General features: G+C 43.4%; 1 protein-coding gene across 2 annotated transcripts; it reads left to right on the top strand.

Annotated features, from left to right (window-relative positions):
• Nucleotides 1-4,318: 4,318 nt before the first annotated feature.
• Nucleotides 4,319-13,808, top strand: RASD2 (RASD family member 2). Of its 2 annotated transcripts, none has more exons than XM_081928431.1 (3): nt 4,319-5,028; nt 10,582-10,861; nt 12,065-13,808. In XM_081928431.1, exons 2-3 carry the CDS (start codon nt 10,591-10,593, stop codon nt 12,592-12,594), a joined length of 801 nt encoding a protein of 266 aa, XP_081784557.1. In that variant the 5' UTR covers nt 4,319-5,028; nt 10,582-10,590; the 3' UTR covers nt 12,595-13,808. The 2 variants fall into 2 exon arrangements, with proteins under 2 accessions (XP_081784557.1, XP_081784558.1); XM_081928432.1 differs by lacking the exon at nt 4,319-5,028 and adding an exon at nt 6,669-6,830.
• Nucleotides 13,809-15,206: the final 1,398 nt, after the last annotated feature.

Here is a 15,206-nt window from a genome sequence, read left to right as displayed (position 1 = left end):
CCTTTTTTTATGTGATTTAACAAGAATCCCCTCCCCTAATGAGTCAGAAATTAAGGACTTAAGCTGTGGATTTAAGGCTGTGTGGAGATAAACTTTCGATCCAAAGCAATGTTTCAAGATGAAGCTGGAAAGCTAAGAGTTTTGGAATGACGCAGTTAAAAATGCCGTCGCCATTTTGGGAGGCATTGTTGGAGCTCTTGGGTCTGGGAGGAGAAAGAGAGAAATAGAGTTGTTTACATATCGTGGATCAACTCCTCGGTGGGACTTAAGAGCGACAAATGCCAAAATTTACGATGGAAAGAGTGATGTTATCTACGAAGGAGATATATGGAAACCATCTTGGACTTAGTGGAGGAACGGGAAATCCACACAGGATTATTATACTTGCTATTGGCTTAAGGAGACTAACAGAAGAGATCGTAAAGGAAAAAGAGAAATTATATGAACAAGATATGATGTGGAAACACCAAGATAAGACTGGATAGAATTATGAACTTTGTTTGGACTGATTGGGACTGATTTGGACATTAACGCAGTAATAAGAAGATGATCTGAATCCCCCTTTGGATCTTGAAGTATGGGTTCCCCCAACAAAATTTAAAAATTTGGCTTTGTAATTTGGAATTTATGCGATGTGATTTAATTTGATGTGATTGGCCAGTTAATAAAAATTATTTTTTAAAAAAACATACAGAGGACTGTGACGAGTGCCAGAGCACACCGAAATGACGTTTACCTTCCTGCTGCAGCGGTACCTATTTATCTGCTTGCACTGGTGTGCTTTCAAACAGCTAGGTTGGCAGGAGCTGGGACAGAGCAAGAGGAGCTCACCCCATCACATGGATTTGAACTGCCAACCTTCCAATTGGCAAGCCCAAGAGACTTGGTGGTTTAGACCACAGTGCCACCCACATCTCCTACTAGCGCAGCTGACTAGCCTCTTGGAAGGATAGTAAGAAACAAAACAAAACTCAGGCTAGTAACTTCTGTGGCTGCAGTATACACTTTTCTACCTTCCTTGTATGCACAAAGGCTCATGCTACAGATATGGTCAGTATCAATTTCTATGGCTGCAGTGTCCACCACAAAAACTGTGACCACCACTCCATGCATTATATTTGGCTGCGTAGCCCAGAAAGATCAGGAGGCCTGCTTAGGTATTTGGAAAAGTGATGGCATTAGCCATCCCCCAATCATCCAGTCTTGCTGGCACAGCTTTCAGGCACAGCGATAATTAAGCATGCTTCCCAGACAGTGGGTGAACAGCCAGATAACAGCTTATTCAGGGACTTAGCAATGACATCTTCTCATTGTCCCTGTGCCTGCATCCTAACGCAGTCGCCCACACTCAGCCATTGGGAAAAAATGATAGCAAGGATGAAGTAGATCAGAGATCTCTGTGACGCTGGACAGCAGCAGCACTTAGTCTGAATGCTGAGAACTCCACTTCATGAGAAATTGACTCCAGAACCACTGTGGTAAGAATGCTTAACGATTCATCTTGAATGGAATGACGTGCATACTTTGCACTGTGAGGAACAGCCTCTTTTTTAGGACTGTATTTTGCAACTAGATCAAGAGTGTTTCCTCTGTTGCCACTTGTCTCACTTTCCCAGTGTCTACACGTTGAGCAATATTTTTTTTGTCTAGTAGTAAACGAAAGGACTTCTGCAAGTGCGGCAATAGAAACGCCTATTTTTCTATGAGAAGTTCTTAGCAGCCTTTTGAACTTGGCCACTTTCCAGAACGCAGGAAGGGATTTTGTCACTCCCTTCTCTTATTTAGTCCTGTCTCCTTCCACACATACCTGTGTGACTCCAATGTTAGAAAAAGAGAGGGATTGTAGCCCATTCAGGTAGGTTTACATCATCATGCCTCCTCGCCTTTATTTTCACCAGCAGCATCTACCGGACTGTGATGCTCCAAGGACCTTTGATGTTTCATCACAAGCTTGCCAAATGACTCATGAAGGGTGTGAAACTGGCAGGAATCTGCTGTCTCTCATGCCTTTTGATAGCCCCGGGCCTTGTGCATGAATGGAAAGCCTAGAAACCATTTTATTTTTTTTGCATCTATACTAGTCTTTTGACAGTACTAATTTGGGAGGGGGAAATGCAGTAAGGGGAAATTTGAATTAACAAGGGGGGAGAGAAATGAGATGCATGCAACATTGTGTGGATGCCCTCCCCCCCCCAAAAAAAAGCTAGTGCCTGGGATAGTGCAAAAGCACAGTGAATCACTGGTGTGGAAGTGCCCTGTGAGAGTGCTAGTGTGTTTATATCCTGCATGTGGGTTCCCAATAGGCAGTTGCTGGTCCACCATGAAAACAAAATGCTAACCTAGATAGATCTTTGGCCAGATCCAGCAGGGCTCTTATTTTGTTTGGTTCCCCCCCCCCCATCATCCTTAGGTCCCCGAGTGGGTTACAACAATTAAAACAAAATGTTGAAAACAGTTCAAAACAACTTTCAGCCACAAAAAATAAGGTGGGTCCTGAAAATTTACATGTCACGTATCAAAAGCCAGGGTAAAGCGGTGTGTCTTCAGCATTCACCAAAAAGACACTTTTTATTCAACCTGATGTAATTTTATCTCTTATGCAACATCAAACAAACATGGCTACAACAGACCATGGTAATCTGTGGAATGACACTTTTGTTCAGTAAGTGAAATGACCTAATTAGTCAGTGTAACTATTTCAAGATTCTGTACTTATGAGGGAGGGAATATTTGTTGTCCTCCCCCCTTTGTGATGCCTGATTTATATATATATATATAAAAACATAACAAACAAACAGGGCTTATGTGAGATCTAAACAGACCCCTGGTCACTGCATTTTGGACCAAGTGAGTAAAGCACCCTGTAATACTGTATTGGCCCGAATATAAGCTGCACCCTCAAATAAGCCACACCTTTAAAATGGAAGGGGGCAAAAGACAAAAAGACAATACCCGGGCTGCTTCCTGGGGGGGGGGGAGCCACTCCGCTTTGCCGGCGGCCTTCCCCCCTTCCCCCTTCTTTCTGGCGGCTCGGGGGAGGCTTGGGAGCGGTGTGTGTGCTGCACACTGTTGCCCCGCGCTCCCAGGCTGCTCTCTGGGGAGGGGGAGCTGCGCAGCTTTGCTGGTAGCATGGGGTCTTGAATGCAAGCCACACTTTAACTTTTCAGGGTCTGAATTGGGGGGGGAGTGTGGCTTATATTTGGGCCAATATGATACTTCAGTCTGGAAGTTACCAGAGTGTGGAGTACAGCAGACAAATCATATCTGTCCAAAAAAGGGCCATAGCACAATGCTGGCACTCCTAGATGCCAAGGTCATCTGAACCTCCAGTGACAGTGTTGGACCCAAGAGCACCCCCAAGCTGTGGACCTCTTTCTTCGAGGTAAGAGCACCCCAGTCCAGACCAGTCCAAGACATACCATATCTCCCCTTCCCAGATATGATAACATGGGACACATAACACATCTGTCTTTACTTAAGGTGAATGTCCAACCATGGTACTAAGGTAAATGGCTAAAGAGGGAGCCAAACAAAGTCGGATTAGTGAGCAAATGCCTTTGAAGGTTTCCAGAGACATTCAGTTATCTCGGAGATGGGCACTTCTTGCACCATAAGATCAAGGTCCATCCTTTGATGATAATGAGTTGTGTGGATTTGTCACAAGAAAGCCGACACTGGGAACGAAGTCCCACACCATTTGCCACCCTCAATCTAATCCAGCTCTTGGGTCAGAGTTAATCAGCCAGCAATGTGATGAATACCTAACAGCAGCTAAACATTGCAGGAGGAGATTATCTGCCTCAAAAGAGCAATCACAGATATCTACAGCAACGCAGAATGTCCTTATTAGGTTGAGCAGCTTCCTTCTAGCAAAAAACACTGGAAGAAAGATATATGCCGTTTTGAAAGGTTTATGCATTTTTAGGGTATCAAAAAAAAAGCAGTTGCTAGCTCAGGTGCTGGTTTGCTCAATGACTCTGCAGGGTTGGGGAGTGTGAGTCTCCATTTGGATTGCAAAATCATTACTACACTCCTCCAACCCAGACTTCCTATCTTTTGGAATAAACAAGGAGAAAATAACAAACCCAAATCTGTAAAGACTTTGTTTTCAATGAAAGTTTCCTCCTGTGCTTTCTACGGAACTGTCCACCGCCCCCTCCCCCCAGCCCTTGGCAACTTTCCCATTGATTTCAGGGGAACAGTGATTCAGTTAACTGTGAAATCTACAAAAAGAAACTTACCAGAAATTTACCAGCTGCTGAATGAAGGAGAGAGGCAGGGAGAGATATAGAGAGGGAAAGAGGGAGAATACACACATACATAAAGTCACTTGAGTAGTGAAAAACATTAAAGAGCGCTTAGCTTTTAGAAAGAAAATCTCTCGCTTATTCTTCCAAAAACCATCAAATGCTGATTTTAAAGGAAATTTTCTATTTATTGATTTATCAATCCATCATCATCATCATCATCTCTCTTGCCTTTTATCCATTTCTCTTTCCCGCCTTGAAGCTGTGCAAGAAGGAACATATAGGCCCGGGAGATGCACTCACCCGTTCCAAAGGATAGATGTCGCACCAGAGCCCCCTCTCATTCTCCAAATGAGTTATCTGAATTTCAAGTTACAAGACAAACAACTGTGCAAGCTTGAGGAGGAGACTGCCAGCTCTGTTTTGGAGTAAACTGAGAGCAGTGGGAAGAAAGAGAAAAAGAGAGGACACACACACAAACATCTCTCCTCAAGAGCCCAGATGAAAAAAGGCAACTGCTGGTTTTTGAAGAACAAACTTTGAGCCATGTGTGTCTTCTGATTCAGCAAAGACTCTCTGTGTGTGGGAACAGCTGCTGAAGCGCTGAAGTTGTCCTTCCCTCTCTTGAATACAGGAGTGACAGAACTGGAGGTTTGGGCAGAAAGCATCAGATTCAAGGACTACAAGCAGCAGTTGCTGCTGCTGCTGCTGCTTCAGTCCGCTGAGCTAACGCTGCTGACTGCAAGAGGAGCCAGTATTTCCCTTCCAAAGAAAGAGAAAGGTAAATGAAGGAGCTTTGTAGCTAGATGTGTAGAATAATATCTCCAAGCAACAGTGTCTAGATGGGTTTTTAAAGGGAAGGGGGTTGTGGGACTTTGTAGCCGAGAGCAGAGCTAGCTATTCTGCATTGTTTCTTGTGATCTTTTCTCTTCTTTTTTCTCTGTCTTTTAAGCATGAAAGCACAGTAAATAAAGTGTGAGAGAACTGAAGCTTGCCATTATATACCCTGCGGGTGCTATATAGCAGTTTTGTCTGTTTTAGATGCTCTGGGGCAAGCACCAAGACAGAAAAGAAAAGAAATTGGTTAGATAGCCCCCCCAAAGCAGGTTTCTGATGCAGGTTGTCTGTCCATCCCCATGACATTTCTCTATACCTGGATCATCTTTATGTGTTCTCCCTGGTGCCTACCTTGCGTATACAGGATTGGGGGAAAGGGGATGAGTGTGTTTTCAATCACTTTTAAGAACTGAGCCATATGAGACATGGAATTTCAATCTCAGCTTGCTCCACAAGCAAATATAGGGATGGGATGTGACTTGGAAAGATACCAGTTTAGGACCCACTGATGCTTTTACATTAGAAATGCATAACTGAGAGGCTCCAGAAAAGGGATGGGGAAGTTGGCAAAGACAAGCCACCAGCTGGCTTGTGGAGTGACCTTACTTTCAACATTTGTCCGCTCTGTGTCTTTTTATCAAGTAAATGATGGTGATATGCTGTTAGGAAACTAGCTAGAGTAGTTTCTTGAGAGAAAGTGCTAACATTCAACATGTGGATGTAAGGATGGGTTAATATGATACCCTTAAATTAGTGAGGGACTTACGGTAAATAGCATGAACCTGATATTAAAAAGCCTCTATCATCTATATCTATCTATCTATCATCTATCTATCTATCATCTATCTATCTATCATCTATCTATCATCTATCTATATCTCATAACTAGTAAATGGGCAAGACATCCTTGTTCATTTTTTATAATGTACCATTTGGGTGGGTGTGCACACGCACACACACACACACACACACACACACACACACCCTGAGGGGTGTTCTGTGAGACAATAAAGGTGATTTTGGTGAGTCAGAAAAGCTGCAGCAACACGGAGAAGGGAAGAGAGAGAGTCTGTGTGGTGCATGAAACAAAACAGCTTCACTTTGCTTTGGAATTTCAGAGGCAATTAGAAGAACGGTGGCTGCAAGAATCAAAGTGGACCTCCATGCACTAAGTTAAAAAGCTAACAGATGTAATGTTTAGAAGCCCTTTCGGAATCAATACCTGGGCAAATGGAACCAGATTGCAACAAAAGCGTCATAAAGCAATACGAATAAGACTACAATCTGGGTGCTCTACTGAAAAGCTACCCGTTGCATCCCATGCTAGTTTCTACATAGATGATAGATAGATAGATAGATAGATAGATAGATAGATAGATAGATAGATAGATAGATGATAGATAGATAGATGATAGATAGATAGATGATAGATAGATGGCTATGGATAACTTAGGTTCATTCATTTCCGTGAGTCTATTCAGAGTTTAAATTAGCTGGATGCAACCCAATGTCTCCATTTACTTCTGTAGCTTTGAACCTCCACTTTTTGAGCTGTGCCTGTACCAAGAGAGCCAATGTGGTGTAGTGGTTGCAGCATCAGACTGGGGCCTGGGAGACTAGGGTTCAAAGCCACATTCAGACATGAAGCTTGCCTTGGGCTAGTCCCCCACCTCACAAGGTTGTTGTGAGGATATTATGGAGAGGAGAAAACTGAATATATTCCCCCTTGAACTGCTTGAAGGAAAGGTGAGATGTACAGAGAATCATAGAATTGTAATAATAATAATAACAACAACAACAACAACAACAACAACAATACATTTTATTATTTGTACCCCACCTTTGAGGGTCCAACCTCCTGCAATGCAGGAATCTTTTGCCCAGTGTGGGGCTTAAATTCATGACCCTGACATTAAGAGTCTCATGCTCTACCAACTGAGCTATTGAGGGGATATATGTAATAATAAATAGTAAAGTAAATACCTCTACTAAGGTAATAAATTAGACAGTTGAGTGAAGGTGGAGAAGGAGTTTGAGTACCAAGTACCAGTGCCACTTACTTGACCTTGGGCAAGACATTCAAACTGCCTTTGCTTTGCTTCCCACCTCTTTAAGATGAGGTTGTAGTGGAATGCTGAAAAGGGGGGTTGTTTTTTTGGGGGGGGGGTGTAAAAGAGAGCTACAGACTAAATCTGCATGGGAAAGAAAAAAATATTATTGCCAATACAACATACAAGTATTAATGTGTGTGTGTAATAGTGGGATGTCCAAATCTGTCAAGATGGACTATAAACAGCTGATTATGATATTAAGCACCATTAGACAGACAGAGGACAGAGAGATAGATAGATGATAGATAGGTAGGTAGGTAGATAATAGATAAATAGATAGATGAGAGATGATATAGATAGATCGATAGATGATAGATAGATAGATAGATAGATAGATAGATAGATAGATAGATGATAGATAGATAGATAGATGATAGATAGATAGATGATAGATAGATAGATAGATAGATAGATAGATAGATAGATAGATAGATGATAGATGTTTTCATTGCAACACAATAAATGGAGGGGGTTGTGTTTTAAACAGGGCACAAAGCATTGATCAATTAATTGTTACAACTGGGCTGATTCAATGGCAGATAATGCTTTTTAAGTGGACCTGTGATTTATTAGACTTCATTAGACTTCACTATCTAGGTCATACAACATCCTCGGCTCAAATGTGGGACAGAAGCTCTATCTGCGTGACATCCAAACACAGGGATAAAGCACCTTGACATGAAGAATAGTGGGGAAACGCAATGAAGTTATTTACTGGGGGATCCAAAGCACTTTTATTCAGAGGTGAACCCCACTGAGTTCAGTGGGCTTTACAACAGAGGCTGCTATCCTAATCCCATTTACCTACACGTAAACCCCATTGAAATCAATAGGATTTACTTCCAAGTAGACATGTTTCTGATTGCATTATAAGTGTGCATAGGACTATAACCCTAGTGCAGGGGTGAGAAATTATCTGGATGCTGTTGGATTACAAATCCCATCATTCGTGGCTCTGCTGGCTGCAGCTGAGGGAAGCTGGGGAGCAACAATATCTTTAAAAAAACACAAGTTTCCCCCTTCCTGCCCTAGCGGAAGATGAAAGATCATCTTTAGAAGAACTAGGGCAGGGTTGGGGAAGCTTGCTCAGCTTGAAGGCTGTATTGCCCTGTGGGCAACACACCTGGAGCTGCATGTTGGTGGCGGATGCAGCCAGAGGCAAAAGTGAGCAGAGCAACAGATGTGACTCTCAATTCACATGACAAAATAATGCTCCATCCTCATTTGGGGTTCTAGAACAATGCTCATAGGGGCGCTGGTTCATATGTTGTTTTTTTTCCAAGAGAGATGCCCCAAGGCTTTTTTTTGTCAGCCATGACAACGGTTTTGCTATTTCACTTTTGATACTTCCACAGGTTAGAAAATTAGTCGAGATGTTTTAAAAGATGGCTTGGGAAATAAGCAAGGGTGACCCTGATTTGGAGCTTCCCATGGGCATATGGATGGTCACTGTGAAATAAGAAGTTGATGAGCCTTTGTTCTGATCCAGGAGGGCTCCTCTGATGTTCTTAAACAGATATATCTATAGCTATATGTCATTTGAAATGTAACATTGCATAAAGAGCACATAAACTAAATAGCACATTGAAAACCCGCTTTGTCTTTCATAACATCTTTCTCTGAGTTTTGCCTTGTTGCTGCATTGTTTACAGTTCCCCCCTCCCTCTATATCATGTAGAAATCTATATCTTCCAGATCCATGCAGCTGATAAAGTTGGCTGTAGTCCACATAAGCTTAAGCAACAATAAATTTTTCAGTCTATAAGATGCAATGTGTGCGTGTGTTCCCGTATTTTTTATCTCCCTCTGACAATGCTTGCTGTAACCAGGGAGGCTGGTTTCTTAGAGAGATTGGGGCACTATCCCAAAAACCTCAGTCTGCCCTCACCCAACTCCTGCAGCTCACCTGCCTTCCTATTTACAACTGGTGCCGGGGGGCAGAACTGCCTGTCCTCCTGCTGCTGCTGCTGCTTAGTCTCAGGGATGCCCTTGTAGGACTCAACAGGGAGGAGGATGGGACAAAGCAGGAATTAATTGGCTCTGCCTGTCACTCGCTCTGGCTCCTCCTACTCTTGACTTCTGGGCCTTCTGTACCAATGAGGACCGGCCACCACTGGCTGTAGCAGACTAGTAAAACTAATCCTCTTGAATAAGGTTCCTAGAAATCAAAGCAAACATACCTTGTAACATTTCTTTATTACCGTAGTAGAAAACCTGTGAGCCTCTAGTGGTTGCTGGACTTCAGCTGCTATCAGACCCAACCAGCATGGCCAGTGGCCAGGGATGATGAGTGTTGAAATCCCCAGGTTCCCCACCCCTGCTTTATGGGGTAAAGGTAAAGGGACCCCTGAACATTAGGTCCAGTTGCGGACGACTCTGGGGTTGCGGCGCTCATCTCGCTTTATTGCCCGAGGGAGCCGGCATACAGCTTCCAGGTCATGTGGCCAGCATGACTAAGCCACTTCTTGCAAACCAGAGCAGTGCACGGAAACGCTGTTTACCTTCCCGCCAGAGTGGTACCTATTTATCTACTTGCACTGGTGTGCTTTCAAACTGCTAGGTTGGCAGGAGCAGGGACCGAGCAACGGGAGCTCACCCCGTCACAGGGATTCAAACCTTCTGATCCGGAAGCCCTAGGCTCTGTGGTTTAACCCACAGTGCCACCTGCGTCCCTTGCTTTATGGAGTACTATGCTTTAATTCTCCTTTTTGTCATGCAACAGGTTTGGTGAATGAAAGATGTGTTTGGAGTCTCAAGAGTCCCTGTAGTTTTCAATGACTGGCATGCTTACGCTCTGTTTGTGTAACCATTCTCTCATTTGTTTTCTCATCTGGGACCCTCTGTTCATGAATTGCAAGAGATAAGACAATGGCCGATTCCACGCAGGCAATTGCTGTGGAATAATCAGTTCGCTCACTCACTTTTTATAGGGCATGGGATAGCTCAGTCAGTAGAGCATGAGACTCTTAATCTCAGGGTTGTGGGTTCAAGCCCCACATTGGGCAAAATGTGGATTCCTGCATTGCAGGGGGTTAGACTAGATGATCCCTGTGGTCCCTTCCAACTCTATGATTCTATGCTTTCCCTGTTGAGCTTCCTTTTTGCTGCTTAGAAAATCCATTCTTTTTTAACACAACAAAACAGCTTCCCCGGGTGTAGGCGACCTACTCTTCTGTTATTCTGCTGGCTTGTATATATTGCTGTAGCCATTTCCTAGTTTGCTGCAGCCCAGTCTTTCCCAACCCAGACTACAGCTCCCATCAGCATGGGCAATAGACAGCAAGGATGGGATTTGTAGTTCCTGGTAAAGGCACCAGGTTGGTGTTCCTGCTGTTGATTTTTTCATGCTGACGATATAACCGTATCTCTTTTTTTTATCTGTGCAGATCTAAGCAATGATGAAGACTATGTCCAGTGGGAACTGCACCTTGAACGTGCCAGCCAAAAACTCCTACCGCATGGTTGTCCTTGGAGCCTCCAGGGTGGGCAAGAGCTCCATCGTCTCGCGGTTTCTCAATGGCCGCTTTGAGGACCAGTACACACCCACGATTGAGGATTTCCATCGCAAAGTCTACAACATCCGGGGTGATATGTATCAGCTAGACATCTTGGACACATCTGGGAACCATCCGTTCCCTGCCATGAGGAGACTTTCCATACTCACAGGTTAGACGTGTGATTGTGTGTGAGAGGAGGGGGTTACCAGGGGCTCCTCCTAGTGGACCCAAGTCAATGCACATCAGTTTGGGGAAGGAGAGGCAGGGTGCTTGCAATGCCTGTTTGCAAGGTTTGGCTCATGTTATCTTTGTACTCCCATCTCCAAGGAGTTGCCAGCTGGGATCCACAGAATTCGCCACCTCCCTGTGCCCAAGAACAGTTTGGGTTTCCTGAATGAAGAGCCTTTGTGCAACATGGCAAGGAGCTCTTAACTGAAATAAGTTTCTGGAGAAGTCTGTGATATGGCTTGGGAGTCTGTAGCTCAAAGGGGTGATGATGATGATGATGATGATGATGATGATGATAATAATAATAATAATAATAATAATAATAATATCTCACTGGCTGTATGTAGAAAATGTAAAACACAGAGTGAGATATAATAACTCTCTGGGCCCACCTTAATATTCCACTGAGAACAGAAATGAGTCTGGTCAGGTCAAAACTGTAAGAAAAACCAGGTATTCAAATAATGAAATAATGCTAGGATCGGCCCATCCATGAGGCAAACTGAGGCAGCCGCCTCAGGCAGCAGAATCCAAGGAGCATCTTTGCAGGTGTGCCCTGCTGCCCCACCCCCACTGCCAGAGAAGCAAGGAGATATGGCTATGGAGGCTTCTGGGTTCTGGCAAGATCTCACCACAGCCATGCGATCCCAGTAAAGGGGGGGGAACAAGAGGAGGATTTTGGCACACATGCAAAAGTTTGATAGACCTGTCAGTATGTTGTTATAAAACATTATTTTGCTAAAAATCCATGCCATCTTAATTCATTCCATTCTTTACAATGAAAGCTCTGTAAATAGCATTCCTTTTATCCAAACACAGGTTCTCTAAATATTTTGGTTATACCATATGTTTGGTTATATCACAGAGTGAGGAAGTATGCTTCTGAATACCAGTTGGTTGAAACATCAGGAAGGGAAAGTGCTCTCGCACCCAGGTCCTGCTTCTCATAGTGATCTGGTTGGCCACTGTGGGAGCAGTATGTTGGGCTAGATGGACTACTGGTGTGATCCTACAGGATCTTCTCATGTTCTTAATATAGTTGGGATAAACAAATCCCTTGCTGTGTACGACTTTTCCATTATCTTTTCTAAGAGAGGTTGTAATGGATTGGCTTAATTTGTTTCCCCCTCTTGAAATATTGCAGGAGACGTTTTCATCTTAGTGTTCAGTTTGGATAGCAGAGAGTCCTTTGATGAGGTCAAGAGGCTCCAGCAGCAGATCCTTGAAGTCAAATCCTGCCTGAAGAACAAGACCAAGGAAACAGGTGACCTACCCATGGTGATCTGTGGCAACAAAAACGATCATGGTGAACTCTACCGCAAAGTTCGCTCTGAGGAAGCGGAGAAGCTGGTCTCTAGCGATGAGAACTGTGCTTACTTTGAAGTCTCGGCCAAGAAGAACACCAACGTCAATGAGATGTTCTACGTTCTTTTCAGCATGGCCAAGCTGCCCCACGAGATGAGTCCCGCCCTTCACAGGAAGATCTCTGTCCAGTATGGGGACACCTTCCACCAAAAATCCTTCAGGATGCACAGGGTCAAAGAGACAGATGCCTATGGCATGATCTCCCCCTTTGCTCGCCGACCCAGTGTCAACAGCGACCTGAAATACATCAAATCCAAAGTCCTCAGAGAAGGGCAAACGAGAGAAAGGGAGAAATGCACTATCCAGTGAAGAAAGCTCTGCTAAGATGGAGTCTATACACTACATGCAGTGCCTTAAAGAAAATGGCTGACGGGAGCAAGTTCCTAATGGACTTGGGAACTACAGGTGATGACAGTAGCAAGCACTCATGAGAGCAGTGCTTGAAACCACTTCGTCAAAAGTACCGCACCATTTGTATAAAGAAGTGACTTAAAGGAAAATATTGTAAATACTTGAAGCTGCTTGGCAGGTGACTGCCGTGCCCAGCACCTGTGACTTGTTCCTTCTTCTTTTTAAAAACTACTTTTCTATTGGTGTTCTCTTATTTGGATAAACGGGGCGTGTGAAGAAGGCTGGAGCTCAGCATTATACCAGGAGTTAGTGCAGGATGGGTCTGGCCTGCCGCACGTAGGAGTGCTGAGTTCTCATCAAGCAGCAGGCAGTCTTTGGTGAGAAGATGAACGTGTGCCATTGTTTTCCTCCAGGTCTCTTCAGAAATAAGACCCATGATTCAGTGTCCTGTCTTGGTTCTGTGGTGACTTCCAAGACAACTGTATATATAAAAGGCAGGCATGGATCTCTGGATTTGTCAGGTCAGAAGGATGTTTGAACATTTGGAAGTTGTGGGGAGAAATGCACTTTTTTGTGGCAGTGGCAATTCTTCATAGTGTCAATGCAAATGTCGCTTTTGTATTAGAGCTTTAACTTTGTTTTTGTTTCTCAAGCAACAGCCAGATGGCAGATTGTCTGTTTTAACTGAAATGTGAGCTAATCAGCAAGTATGATCTGGAAATGCCAACTGTTTTCCAGTTACATAATGTGTACAGTAACTAAAATTGTTGTACTGTAAAAAAAAAAACCAGCACATCTGACAGCTTCATGTGATTTTGCTTCATTCAATTTTCTGTTCTTTGAAAGAACTATATATATATATACTTGGGACACTTTACTATTTCCTATTTACAAATCCCACCTGCCTCCCATTCCAATTATCTTATAATGTTTCTGTTCTACACTCCACTGTATTCAACTACCGTGGGTATGATCTATCCAGTGGCCAACACCAGCTTTTTTTACACTAACAAGGCTGATGCATGCCTACTCAGAAGTAAGCACCACTGAGTTCAATCTGACTCCCAGGCAGCAATGGATGAGTCTGACCATTTCAGTTTATCTCTGCTTCTCATTTTTCCAATCTTACGTTCAGTTCTCCACATTTTCTCATCAGTTTGCAAACTTTTTTTTTTAAATAGGCCTCATGAAATTCACCCTCATTTTACTGTGTATTTTGCCTAAATTATCGTTTTTCTGCCCAGTATATACATTTTTGCAGGCACTTCCCCAAATTTAACATGTATTTGTCAGTTATTTTCACAAACGTATGTGATTTTGCTCGTGCTGTTCCCTAATACATGCGTTTTCATTTTATCTGGCTAAAGAACTACAGCATAAAATTTGGAGAAGTAAAATGATTATTACTTCCAAGTTGGCATGATTAGGACTGACCTGCAACTGGCCCCAGTGTTCCTAGTGTTCAAATGTCTGGAAAATGTTATCATAACAGGATCTTGTTCACAGGATCACAAAAATATATAAGGTGTGAAGTTTAGTTTAGGATGTGACTGTCTTCTAAATCATATTTGCTGATTGAGTGTGTGCAAATGGGGTTTTCTTTTAAGATGGTAAAACATCTCTCTCTCTTTTTAAAAAAAGAAAAAACAGCATAAAACCCATGGTTTTACTTCTGTCAAAACCATCTGTTCATAGCAAGATTCCTGCGGAGAAAAATAGTCATGTCCAAATGAGACCTGTCTGTCACTCAAGCCCTGTTTTAAAATCTAGCACCCAAGTAGTTCTTGAGACCTGGAGTATCTTTGTAAAGAGGAGGGAAATTTCACTCAGAACCACTGCATGATGACATGACACAAACACACCCTTTTAACAGTGGCTCATTTCCCTGCTTAGACCCATGACAGCTCTCTGCTCATAATGGACATGTATATCTGAGCAGAATGTGGGGTTTTGCATGCCTCGGACGTACTGCAGAAGTTGGCTACCCATTCACCATGAACAGGGAGCTGCCACAGGTTTAAGAATGGGATGCCAGGCCCATCTCTTCTTAATTCTCTCTCTTGTCCCCATGTGGAGGTCCTCTGCCCACAGCTCTCTTCTTTCTTCCCAGTTCACCTTTGCTAATTCAGCGTGCTGACGCAACTGTGTGCACTAAAAACAGACATTTTAAGAAAAAAATACCTCAGACATGGGTATGCATTGTAGTGTGTGCGCGAGTGTATGTGATTGAATGGGGGAACTTCAGTCTTAGTAGTGTTGACACTGTAGACAACGTGGATTGATACGTTGTACCAGCCCTTGAATATTTGACACCTCCTGTGTTTTACTATACCTCGTATTCTGTATATATGTAAATAGTGCTGTGTGTACACTGTTTAACGTTGCAAGTTCTGCTGATGCTGAATGAATATTCCCTCTGCCGTCTGACTGGTAACAGAGGCTTAAGGGTAGTAGCCCCTGACATACAAATATCCCCCATCTGATGCATTGCAGGGGTTCGAACTAGGTGACTTTCGGGGTCTCTACAAACTCTACAGTTCTGTGATTCCATGATTCTGAACCCTCCTTCC

This window comes from Podarcis melisellensis (assembly GCF_964234715.1).
Source record: "Podarcis melisellensis genome assembly, chromosome: 10".
Classification (NCBI taxonomy): domain Eukaryota; kingdom Metazoa; phylum Chordata; class Lepidosauria; order Squamata; family Lacertidae; genus Podarcis; species Podarcis melisellensis.
This window is presented reverse-complemented; position numbering and strand designations above follow the sequence as displayed.

What these genes read in the sequence shown, in the direction of transcription:
- RASD2 (XM_081928431.1), top strand. Translation starts at nt 10,591, where the DNA reads ATGATGAAGACTATGTCCAGTGGGAACTGCACCTTGAACGTGCCAGCC. An exon ending in GAGACTTTCCATACTCACAG is followed by an intron (nt 10,862 to 12,064) that starts GTTAGACGTGTG and finishes GAAATATTGCAG; the next exon opens with GAGACGTTTTCATCTTAGTG.